The following is a 13,261-nucleotide window of genomic DNA, read 5'->3' as shown; positions in this document are numbered from 1 at the left end:
GTTCATAAAAAAAAACATCACATAAAGCGATCAAAGCTACCGAAACTTCATACCGGATTTTACTATAGGACAGTACACTCCTCGATAAGGAGTGTCAATGTACGCTAATTTGCTGTGATAATAATACTGTTGAATTTTGTAGGCCATTACCGTACTTCTGGGAGTTAGTTAAGGTAAGTGACAGGTCCTTTTAATAGGCCCTATATTTCACTCTAGTCAAACATGTCTGCATGAAATTTCAACAAGAAATACTCTTAGAAATTGGGAGCTTAACGAGCTACCTGTAGGTCAGCGAAGTCTACGTTTAGCACTGAAATGTGTGTTATACTTTGTTCAAAGTCAACAACAGAGGAACGTGACCCAATCCTCTTCAAAAAATTAAGTTGCATTTTCTTTTTTTAAATTGCATTTGACCAGCCAGTGGAGATCATAAATACTCTGTAAAAACTACGAAACAAGATGGGTATGCGAAATTTTCAATGGCAGGTTGACATATTTCAATTCGATCGACCCGATCGTTGTCTGAATATTTGTTTTCGCTTTTTAGATAGTTGTTTGTTTATTCCTGTATACTTGGTCTTTCACACAAAAAAAGTATTCAAAAAGAATTACATCAAAAACATGTGGCGACTACATAAAAATATCTGCATTGTGAAACCAGTGTCGGGAGCTATATGGATTTATGCTGCTGAAATCGAATTGCACCGAGGTAACGGTTCAGCATACAGTGCAGCATTCAAAAGGCCGATAGAACTACGCCAAATTGTACTCCTTTGCACATTCTAAGATAACTTAAAAAGTTATGCACCGAATTTTTTTTCCTAAAGTATGTTTACAACCTGCCTTAACTCAATATCCGACAACGTCACCTTTATTTTGCATCGCGTATGAAGCTCCGTAAACTCTTGACATATTACCTGTTCTTGTCGTAGAACGTTCCTGCGAATGCAATTCGCTCTGTTATCATAAGTTTTAGAAACCAGAACCTGTGAACGTTCGTTTGCAATAAAAACAACGGCTTCCTCCTTTCGATATAGTAAATTAAATTCACTGAAAATACTGGGGCATCCTGTGTGAAACATTCATGTTCCGCACACTTTAAGTTAGCGTACAGTTACCATAAGAATTATACAATGTTCACCAGCATTTTTCGAAACTGTCCATATGACATTTGAGAAACTTGAAAAAAAAGGTAAGGTTGACTGAAGTGTCATTCGTTACAAAAACAAGGGCAAAGGTACCTTGTGGCATATCAACTTTCCAAAAATTAATAATCGAAGAGGTAGATTGAAGCAATGTTTGTTGGCCAAAGTACCCTGCAGCCGATATGTAGTTAACCTTTCTATGAAGACCGTTTTCATTTGAATGACTGACTTAGGAAACGGAATTACCGTATTTGTGCTTTAGCGAATAATAGAATCATAGTAAAACGCTCCTTTAGCACAAGTGTTTGTTTTTTATGATATTAGTTGTGTTATTTGGTGCATGTTTCATGAGCCTTTTTCACAAAATTGAAATGCTCGGAATTTGGCCCCGCAAATGACCTAACGAGCTCATCGTAAAAATAAATTTTTTTAACAGCAAACGAATTCGGATTGGACCGCATTTCCGAAAAATGAGGCAGCCAGGCTTAATCATCAAGGGCCGTGTCTCGGAATTCAAGACTATCGTAGGTGGCAAAAATCACTTCCTTGTGCTCAGCAAATCGCTTTGACAAAAGGTGCTACCTGAACGATTTAGCTAGAGTTCAGTGCGAACCGCCTCTTGTGGATGACCCATCACAGTTTAACGATATCCATATAGACACGGGTGTATATGGTATGAAATAATAACGTACTAATCGATGTGCTATAAAAGAATTCATTTGTTACCATTAAAGTTCAAACCAATCGGTCAGCCGTCAAGTTTCTCAGCTGTACTCTATTATTCAAATCTATATCTACCTTTTTCTTAGACAATAGGCAGGACTATGAGAAATAATAGATACCTTATATATTGATGGACTGCGGGCACGATAAACGTTGGATACTCTTGAAAAGCGCCAAGCAAAAGCTTTAAAATTGTTTTCATTCCATAATAAAGGAGTTGCATCATATCATCCTGGCACGCCTTTTGCGCAGACATGTTCTGGTTTGCAATGGGAATTCAGCGGTATGTTGCATGCAAATTTTGCAGTGGGTTGCACTGGATCGGATTACAGCTTCAGGGCTGAAAACAGAGGAGTCAATTTAAGCCTGGTCTTGGGCGCATATGGTTCAAGCTAATACGGACGGACCCCCCCAAAATTGAGTTTTGGGTGTGGAGTAAAGGCCGACTAGTAAGTTAGAACGCTCGGGGGAGGGAAATGTGTGCTGTGCTGATGCTTCTAGTCAATACCGAATGTTCAAGTTGTTTGATTACAGGTGATGATCTGATCCACATCGAAGTCGTGACCAGCGAGCAGCAAAAACAGAGTCGCTTCAGACGACAGAGATATGAACTTCGGTATAAAACCATTTTGTACATAAAGAAATGTTTACCAAAAACCCTCGTAACCCCGATTTTGATGCTTGTATGTATGTTTTTAATAAGTAGGCGGCAGGGAGTGGATATAGCAAGACCGGTTCACCAGAGGCCAATCGTGGATTTTGTCAATTATCACTAATATGTGTATTGATGGATGCATGTTAAAATAAATCCGTATGTATTTACTAGAATAAATTAATATATTAATCACAAAGAAAGTCGGGAAAGACGACAAAGAAGGAGTTACAAAAGACTATTGAGTGTCTCAGACAAACATATTCAGGCAACCTGTAATGTAAATCTGTCAAATTGCGCGTCAGGTATGGTTTTAGAAGGGTAAAACTGGCAAAAGTGAAATGTGCCCATGTCTGGTCATACCTACATAACTTCTGCACCATCGAGGAAGCGCGTATACTAAAATTAGCCCCTCATCATTCGTCTTCAACTCATCTCGGTCCGAGTAAAACCTATATCGGTGAGTTTTCTCGTTCCCTCTCTATTTCGATACTAGCCATGTGTTGAATAGCTCTTATAGCTTAAGTCAGACCCTACCGTTTCGCTTTCTTTTTGTGTTCACAAAAAAAATATCTATGTTGCAGGTCGTCAATAGTTATTGCCAGTCAAGCCCGATGTGAGTTTCAAACGGTAGTTTTCAAAATAAACGTATAACTATGAGCTATAGTCTCTCAAATTCCTACCACAAACAATCATCCTCGCTTTTCTCATATGCACGTGATCATTGGCACACAGGTCCTTTTCGTTTTAAACTGTCTTCACTAGACGAGGTTAACTCATAAAATGTAATTAAAGCAATTCAAACTTCAATACTTCATCAAGCAATACTTCATACTCACCAACACAAACACACGCAAGAAAAATTACACGAAGCATGCAAGCTTTTTTAAACTCACATCAGATAATAGGGTACACAAAAAAAACAATTTGAAACAATTACTTAGGCGACCACGCCTTTGAAAGTTTATCTATATCTAGCCTTCTTTATATTTTATACGATCGATGGTCTTGGCCTTTCTCGACGTCCCCGAGCTTGTGACTCACGTAACTATAACAAATTCAAATATTTGAAAGTTTTTAATTGTTCCTACTAACCCCACTAAGCAAAATGAATCGGAAAGTTTGTAATATTGAGTCTAGGAGATTTTTATGAATAAAACTTTGTATAATTTATCAAACCCTCGCGTAAAATATAACACATTATATCTGATCACAATTACCATACAATGCGGTTTATCTTTATCTGTATGAGAGTTTTGGAATGCTCGATTGCTCTCTTCGATTGCTTTCTTTGTATTTTCCCTACCTCGTAAACAGAACAAAAAATAACTTGTAAAAACGTTACCAATGTAGTGCGGGGTACTTTAAAACTTTCGTCATACTGGAACTAACGGACAAGCTTTAATTAAACCTATACTTCACTGGATACTATACGACGCTCTCTTTATTTGAGTAGAACAAGACCTTTCTTATTTCATTACGCAAGTAAGACAACGGTACCACTTTAATCCTATTACTATAAGCAAATAAATATTAACTTTTGAAAGTAAATACGTTTATAGTGTAAATATAATAGATATTGCTTCAATAGCAAGCTCAATGGTGTAAGTCTTTTGAACAACTGTGTTTTCTGACGTGGGACGTTACATTTGTAGTCGCTGAAAGATCCTCGGCCTAAGGCGCCGCATAACTTCCGTCTGTAAAGTTTCTCGAGCACTCTCGACTTCGTAACCTTTAGCATTAGTGGTATATGTTTGCATTCTTCCTTAAAAAACCCATCCCCTCAAACTAAACTGTTAACAAGCTGACATTCTATGCCATGACGGTCATCCGTGCTATGTAAGTAAATACTCTTTCATGAGAAAAATATTTGAGGAAGCTTTTTGCGCGCATGTCTATATTCAAACATGCGATTTATGCCGAGTTGGCTAATGATATCAATTACGGCCTCAGTCATCATCGGAACATAATGTAGAAAGTTAACCATACATTAGCAGAGCCTTTAGCTTGGTGAGTTATGTGTTCCATAAGCGCTGCTTCGGTGCTCTCGGTTAAGTACTACAGAATCTAATTGTGTGACGCTCGAAGACTGTCACAAGGTGTCACAAGTATTTGTTTTTTTTGAAAAAGTCGGTCCAATTTTAGTCGCTCAACAAACTTTGCCATTATGTCTGAGGCCTTCTCCCAAAAGGTCCTAATTTTTCAGATATTGTCGAAGAAGTAACTGTCACTTAGCTTGGCACTTTTATGAAATCCGACTTACTGTGTAACTCTAAAGTTTTTCAGCAAACATTATATCTGATTACCCACTGGCTAGTAGTTTAATGTAAGCTCTGAGACTTCTGTCTAAGATATTCCATGCTGCCTTTTTATTTTATTTTAGTAGAGACCGTCATATCCTAACAAACGGCCTAAAAGTAAAACTTATTTCTCCGCATATATTAACTTGAGATCCATCTTATTTTTGTAACTTGCAATATGGCTGTCTTCGTTCGGTTTTGTAATCCGCCTTTCTCTAATATTCATGACTATGGTACCCGCTTTCGCGGTATACGTGTTTTGTTGTACATACAATGAATGTTATAAGGTCATTTGACATTTTCTCGGACGACCCTTTCCTAAAAAAGAATTTTCTACTATGACATTTTTCCCGTTATTTGCGATTCTTTCAGGTCTTTCCTGACCAATCGTTTGTTAATTTTTAAGGTGCTTTGGACGAGGATTTAATAACACACGGCTTTGTACGAAATTTCAGTTTAGACGCACGTAGGTTTATCCTCTATACGAATCTCCAACTTTTCCGCTACTGGTCATGCGAGTGTATACATGCATTGTTATGTTATCTATCAAGTCTGCCAGCTCGAATTGCCCAGAACACGTCTTCCTGCACCTTTATAGATCCCTTCTTGGACCAATAGTTATGTCTTCGTTCGAGGCAAGACGAGCATGTGAACATTGTGCTAACGATCTACCATGATGCCGTTAGCAACGTTTCTATATTGTCAAGGAATCAAGACACACCAGCGCATCAAATCCTTTCTAATGAGCTATAATCGCACAGCATTTTCGCGATTTTCCAGATATGTAAGTTCCAAGCCTGGTGGGCAACTCAACAACATAAAGCAACACAAATCTGCCAACCGCCGCTAGCCGGCGTATAATAACCGTAATACAATAATAATCGTTAACTTAATTAACTAAGCGCCTGAGTTACGCAGCGTATTCGCCACACGGCCATCTTTGAAACTTCTAACTCAAGCTTCATTCATAACAACGAAAATAAGAAAGTACTCCTGTCGAAGTTACTAAGATTTATTAGGCATCGTTTGTCTTATTTTGCCGATATTCTACTGTTATACGATTCTCGCTTGATTTGTTTCGCTTCAAAGCGATGTGACTTTTTCACTTACATGTATGAGCCTTCCATCTTGAAATACCGTGGTATTGCTATATATGCCCAAGTCCAAGGGCAAACGCGTTTTCAGAGCAATTTGTGACAATGCTAAGCAAATAATGGATCAACTTGTTCCTTCAACATCTAGGGTGACAAATAAGTAACACACTTCGATCAACAGGTCAATAATACGAATCAACGAAAACTAAAAAGCAAATTTTTCGCATGCGACCAAACAGCAACTTACTCAGTATCTGAATTGACATGAAATCGCACATCTTGGAAACGCTGTCGAGCAAAAGGACTTACAGTACTCGTAAGGAATGCACGGCGTGCAACAAAGATGATTACAGGTCCGAAGAGGCTAATTTCTAAGGAGGAAGCGACCTCACTGTTCCATGTAAGAGATGTTACCATGGTTACGCATTTCGAGGCACTCAATGTGGAAATTACTGATACAGGACGCACACACATACATGCAGATTGTACAAAATAAGAGTATACTATTTAATTATGTAAAAATTGTCGGCCGGTACGCAGTATCTCTCACATCCAATAATACCTAGGATATAGAATTTATTGGAAAAGCGCCTCATTAATGTGTGTCTATATATATATATATGTAAAGAGAGAGTTATCTTATAACCGCAGAAGCTATTTGTTCAAAGCTGCTATACTTTCTTACTGAATAGAAAACACCACGTTACCTTATTCCTTTGACGCTAAGTTACACCTGTCCAAAAGAAATTTTTCAATTTTGAGTTCTTAATCTGAGGCGGCGGAACTGATAAATAAATGAAAAAGGTGAATATCTATTACTGAAAGATTCGAAAAATATAGAAGGCGCAACACAACTTTTTATTTGAAGTCTAAGAGGGCAGCTTTGGCGATGTTTCCACGTGCTTGTGTTATTATAGACCAAAATAATCTGACTTGCTTTTTTTCATCTCTTCTCTTGAATAACCTGCTTGATTCAATGCAACTGGACAGAATGAACGTACTCATCCATCTTTTGGTTGGTAGGAAGTAGTTCCCAGTGAATCGGGCCTTCTGAAACCTACAAACGCAAAGTGTAATCTTTTTTGGATAAACATCTGCTTGGGCATGGGTTGGTCCTTTGACTCATCTCTTCGGACTCGTGACAAGTGTGCGAAAATCGGTCATTGTGGCGTCTTCTTTCAAAAGTGTTTTTAGATGGTCGTCATCGAACTCAGAGCAGGAGGCATCCTTCTAGGTTCCGGATCCTGTTTTCAAACTCGATAAGCCACCCTTAAGCAGTTCCCTTACCCATCGAAAAAATGCATTTCCACCTGAAACATCTGTCTTTAAAAAGTTCTTCTCGGTTGATATTGTACTCACAGCAGAGTGCTGTTATAATAGGCTGACGGAACAAAATAAGTAATAAAAAAAATGAAAAAAACGAAGGTTTTTTAAAAGCAATTTTTTTTTAATCTAATTGAATCATTTGATAGACCCACAAAACAGTGTATAAATCAGCATCACCAACTACCCTCATCAGCGTGCTACTTTCATCGAAACCTGATCTACAAAGCCTACACGTACGGCACAAAGAATCATCCTGTTTGTCAAATGAGCAATGTAAGACTCCTCAATAAAGGAGTATCGATTTCTGGAGCTCAAAATTAGACGGTAGAAAAGTTCCTGTAGCCGAAGGCAATTGTAGGGCAGCGGTATATGTGGAACCAAACTAAAACAGTCAATTCAATTGAAAAGAGGCTCAATAGGTTCACTCATTAAGATATGGTGCAGTTGTTGCAATCACGGAAATTCACTAATGTTAGCGGATGATTTTGACAGACCCTGACGATTCCAAATAATAGAACATGCGCGAATATTCTCGTTCGCAGGACCGAGTTGAAATCAATGATTAAGTTATTTAGCACCAATTGTGCAGATATGTATGCAGTTAACCAATAAGTTAAGCGCGGGTAAGAGCATATTAATTGGGATCAGTCTCTGTATCAACGTCAAGGCAGTCACAAAGCGACCAGGTAAATCGACGTTGTAGAATTAGTACTGGTTGCTCAAGGAAACAAGAAGACTTCTACCTTATAGTAAATTGCTCACGGGTTCGCAAAGGGCATCTGTTTTCTAATTTGTTATAAAATGCGCAGCGTTTAGATTAGGTATATAAAAGCATTTACAAAGTATCCTTCCGGTCCTACTTATTGTTGTTCTTGACTAAACGTCACTCATCTGCGGTGAGCTACGCGGATCCGGTCGTGAACGACGCATCCACTATGATTACGCCCTAAATCCTAATGATATACTAGGCACAACCTTGATCTATAAAGGCCATATATAGAATTTGTAGACTTTCCATCTTTATTCAACTTAGAACATAGACAGTTGGCACTTGAGCTCCTTTCCATATCGACGATTCTTGCGAACGGCTTTTGGTGAACGAAAAAATATTTTACTGTGAACTCTCTTTTACAGTTTCATATTAACAGTTCTGTGCCATACTTTTCACACAACTTTAAGGAATGAGAATTACATCACTGTTTAGTGGGTTACGTTAATAGATTACTGTCGGAATTTGTCATAGATATATATATAAGTATAAATTGGTAATCTTAAATCTCGAAATAAACTCCTGTTTATACCAGACAGCTTGGAAAGCTCGTTGAATTTCTTCGAACCTTTCATGATTCGTTTTCATTTTTCAAGACCGGCATCTTCAAAATCACAAGCTGAAAATAGCTTAATAATCGACACTACTTCTGCATTCAGCTCTCCATGAAGCCGATACTCCTTATGCAAATCCAAATCCTTAAGTTTCAGCGGTAGCCAGATTAGGGATGCATCGATAGCAAATACCGGTCGATAGCTCTAATCGGTTGTAGCCCTAACACCCCTAGTTTTTGAGATTTTTCCCCGAATCTTCATCAACGTCCTTCTTTGCAGTGTCTTTGCGTTAATCTAAAAAAGCGAACCTAAAAGGAACCCGCACATTCGATGAAGTGGCTGATAAAATATCTGGCTGATAAAAATGAAAAAAAGCTAGAATATGCTGAGGAAAATGAGTACATGTCGGATACTAAGTACCGATCAATAGAGAATAAATCCGTGCTAACAGCTATAAATAGGATCTTGAGAAAAATAGAATGTACTGGATTCAACCGTCGAATCATCTTTTTTGATATGCCATCGCCTTTTCATCATTTCCATGAAGTGACAGCAAAGTTTAAAATACCTCTTCCATGTTTCATTAAACCAGCATTTTTGAAAGAAGCGACGAAGCCTCATACTTCAACAGGAAACACTGCTTTCTTGACCCACACGCCATAATAAGTTGAAATCCTTGGTTTATTTGAAACTTTCGCTTAATCTGATTCTTTTTCTCATGAATCGATGAAACGAATTGGACAACAAGCCGTATGCACAGCAAACCGATACTCCTAAAGCAGTGTTCAGGTTTGCGACGCACAGGATCTACCGTCAGAGATGTTGATGTTTGCCGAAAATGTGGGTTAGCTCATTGCTACCAATACCATGCAACGAACTACAGGTTAGTTATATCTTTATCACGGCTAATAAATGCGAAATGAGGTCGACTACATTTTGTATCACTTGATTGCTCACTAAGTACCAGTATCAGACTATGTACCAGAATTAATTAGTGCCAAAACAACCGGGCAGTCCCAGCTATTTCTTGCAAGTTTTTTTTTTTACTATAAACTATAAGAAATGCTTGCTAGGTAGAAAGCTATGCCAGTAATGATTTTTTTTTCGCTGTCAAACTCTTTCTAGTTAGCTAGCAAGTGATATTTAAACAACAAAATATTAACAAGTAAAATTGTAACTCAACCAGGTCACCATTGGAACTAAGTCATTTTTATACCTGACTGAATTTGCTTGAATTATCTTGGTCTAATAAAGGCTTCGGTTACATTGCACAAAACAAGAGGTTAGGAAGTAACGAGTGAGAACATATCGTTTAATAAGTAAAATGAAAAAAAAAGAATACAATTTTTAAAATAAAGAAAACGAAGCCAGGTAATAACTATGAGCGGGACCATAGACACACAAGTGGTTTTGGTACAGCCTTACCAAAAAGATCATGTATGTTGTAGTGGCAAATCGACCAATTGCTCCGACGACCCGCACTGATTTCAAACGAACCCCACTTGTGGCATATCTAAAGATGACTTACCTATTCTGTCGGAGTACGTTGTCCAGGATTGTTCTTTGCACGAGTCGACTATCACAATGAGATAAAAGTCATTCTCGGAAACACCCTTATCGGTCTCCACCCGGCAGGTATAGTTGCCTTGCATTGAGCGGTGGGCTGAGTCGATTTTGACGAACGACGGCGATCTAAAGCAGGGCCAAAAAAACACAAAAGCTTGTTACGAACTAGCTCAAAAAGTTCTTAAAAACCAACCTAACTTAACACTTTTAGGGGAGAGTGTCGATCGATAGAAGAAGATCTCGAAAGACGCGATCATTATTAGTTTAGTTCGTTAATGTTTGAGTTATGCGTATAGTACGCTTAATGAGAAGCCAGCAACTGCATTGCTCATGGATCAAACGGCGTCAGCGTTGCTCTGCTAGAAACGTGAATTTAAGGTTTTTCTTTTTATTAATTTTATGTAGTTATTGTATTATTAATTTGCGAGGTATTGCCCGTTGTCATGCTCGCAACGAAGCAATTACAGTCGTACCTTTTTATCTAGACGCCAATATTTAACTTGAAATTTATTTTACTGATTTCACAAAAGTTCAAGATGTGTTATCTTAAAAAATATATTAGAAGATTTTTTTTTGGGCAAACAATTTTTTATAAGAAAAAAATTATGTTAATTTTATTAGTGTTATCTATCGCGTAGGCAATACTATCTACTATCTACTATCGCATAGACAAAACTATCGCATAGGCAATTGGATGGACCAAATCGTCGTCCGCGATCAGGGATTATGAAAAACGGTTCTAACCGCTTGAAGACAAAGGTTACTGCCAACATGGAAATCGTCATTGGGTATTACCATATGAGTAAACTTAAAACTGGAATAGATGATCATGATTCTTAGTAAAGGACCAACAGGGGCAAACTCAAATGTTGGCTATCGTGTTGTTCCATGTTTAATGACATTACATTTTTTCAGTAGCTAAAGTAAACCAGTAAATATATTACAAGTCTATTATTTAACCAATCTTTGTTCCGTTACACTTATGGTGTAAGATGCGGTCAGATGACCTGTGTTTTATATGATCCAGTTCAGCCGATCTTGAAATTAGCCAATTTTTAATCGAAATTAGCAAAGCTTCTACCATCCGCAGATAGGAACAAACCTTTACAACGTTTCTCTCACATATAATGAACGCAAATTAGCCCAGGTATCGACCTAGTAAAGGGTATATGAATAGCTTTCGCATTCAATTGGAGACTATACAGGACGCAGCTGATCATTTCAGACAAAGCAACGGCATTTTTGTTGAAATGCCGCTCGCGGCAGGTAAAGCTCAAAACGTCAAGGACTTCACCTGACGGTCCGTAAAACTCCTAATAACCCCATAAATCCTCCTAAGATTTTTTACAAACAATCGCTCCTATGGGGATGTTTCTTTTTCAAAGGTGTATTCTGTGGGCACCAAATAAACTTTTAGAGGACATTTGTAAATGATTTAATGTAAGAAACTTGAGCATATTGGGTTTCCAATGCAGCATTACTCAAAATTTACTTTTATGCATTCACAGTAGCTGTATGGTATATTCTACTAGCTTGAATTAGCTATTCTTCATTTTCTTAGCCAAAATTAGCCGTTCAAGTTACTATGCCGACATTTACTAGAAAAATGATTACGTGAACGTAATGTCCGATGAATTTTTGTGGAAATATTCGCTCCATATATGCATCTCCCCCAGGTCGGGAATGCCGCTAGATGTTGTAAAATAGAGCACTCGTTGTAACTTCTGATTCAGAGGGTGTATATTTTGGCTGAACGTCGCGTACAGCAGTGGTCTGGTAAAGATTTGACTTCCTGAAATCCATAAAACCTGAGATCCATAAAATGTTGTAGCCTTGAATTGGCAACCAACAATTCCAGACAGTTCCCATAAAGGATCCCTGAGGCACACGTTAAGCTAGCTAAGAGATTCTAACTACAAAGCCAATACCAAGGGGAAGAAATCGTATTTTATTAGTTTAGTAAATCAAAATACTAGTTCTTGAGTTCGGAAAGCTTTAAAAGTGATTTCGCTGGTAATCAAAATTCACGAATAATAATAAGAACAGATAATATTCCTTTAGTGTATAATTTGGGTACTATTTTTACCGAACCTCTGAGAAACACCTTTTACAGGTGATTACGAAATTGCGTGGAAGCATGGTTTTCATTAAACCGCATAATTTTAAATTATCTGCATACTCCACTGACCTAACTTTGCGCTATATGCCATTAGTTAATAAAGTGAAATACAAACCAGATATGTCAGGGAAATAAACACAAGGGGACACGATCAATTGACCATCAATCTTCGCTCGTAAATATCGGTCAGTTGGGTATGCACAAGACTAACGTGGAGTAATGCGTGTCAATTCCAAGACCTTTCAATTTAACTAAAAAGAATTAGCCCTCAGGTCGACGGAAGAGCGTGTCCGACAACCAGGTGCAGATAGAATTACAACAAAACCATATTGAAAGGCTCGAAATAATAAAATGCTCAAAAATTTCAACAGACCTATGAAATGGTTTCATCGATATCCTACCGATATTTTTTTTATTTTATCTTGTTACTTATTTACTTTCTTTTATAACCGGACGTTTTTTTACAAATTTCCTGCTCTTCTGGGTTTAACGTTAAGTGATACTTTGATATCGAGGTTCAGAAAATCTAAAATTAATTTTTTCTCTGTTCAAGAAAACTTGCAACGAGTGTAGTCCACCAGCAAAATGGTTGTGTTGGACACCAGTTTCACTTGTATTTTGAATTTTAGCGGGTTATGAAACCTGATCGATTATATTTTTCATCGGAAAGATGTCTAGTACATTACAATCGTATGTCTAAACGGACGTGATAAGCTTGGCTAGAACATCACCTTTCAACATAATATCTTAGTTCCACTTTGAGGTTTATTGATTGAGATTCAATGCCATATTTAGTGTTTGAATTATTGTAAATTCGTTTAACCACTGCCCCCTCCGATCTTAAGCGGTTAGAACATTAACCCTTCACTTTAGTTGTGGGCTTTCGTAAATTTGTAACACTATAGTTACGGATCTATTTGGAAAACGTGGTCTTCGAAAAAGTCCTGACATTTGTCTCCTGAAGGCCAGTTTATCTACTAGGTATTCTTCGACTGTGCACACAGCTCGACCCG

The 13,261-nt window shown here is 37.8% G+C and overlaps 1 protein-coding gene across 4 annotated transcripts in view; it reads right to left on the bottom strand.

The window, feature by feature from the left end:
- Positions 1-10,255, bottom strand: part of LOC111255127 (uncharacterized) — a gene marked incomplete at its 5' end in the record, with an annotated part of 37,288 nt that extends 27,033 nt beyond the window's left edge. For all 4 annotated transcript variants that reach the window (XM_086976404.1, XM_086976405.1, XM_022816789.2 and 1 more), the window contains 1 exon segment: positions 10,092-10,255. In XM_086976404.1, coding sequence (XP_086832530.1) covers positions 10,092-10,255 — 164 coding nt within the window.
- Positions 10,256-13,261: the final 3,006 nt, after the last annotated feature.

The sequence above is a fragment of the Varroa destructor genome, unplaced genomic scaffold (assembly GCF_002443255.2).
Source record: "Varroa destructor unplaced genomic scaffold, Vdes_3.0 BEIS01000605.1, whole genome shotgun sequence".
Taxonomy (NCBI): Eukaryota; Metazoa; Arthropoda; class Arachnida; order Mesostigmata; family Varroidae; genus Varroa; species Varroa destructor.
The sequence above is the reverse complement of the archived record's forward strand: the minus strand, read 5'-3'. Positions and strand labels throughout refer to the sequence as shown.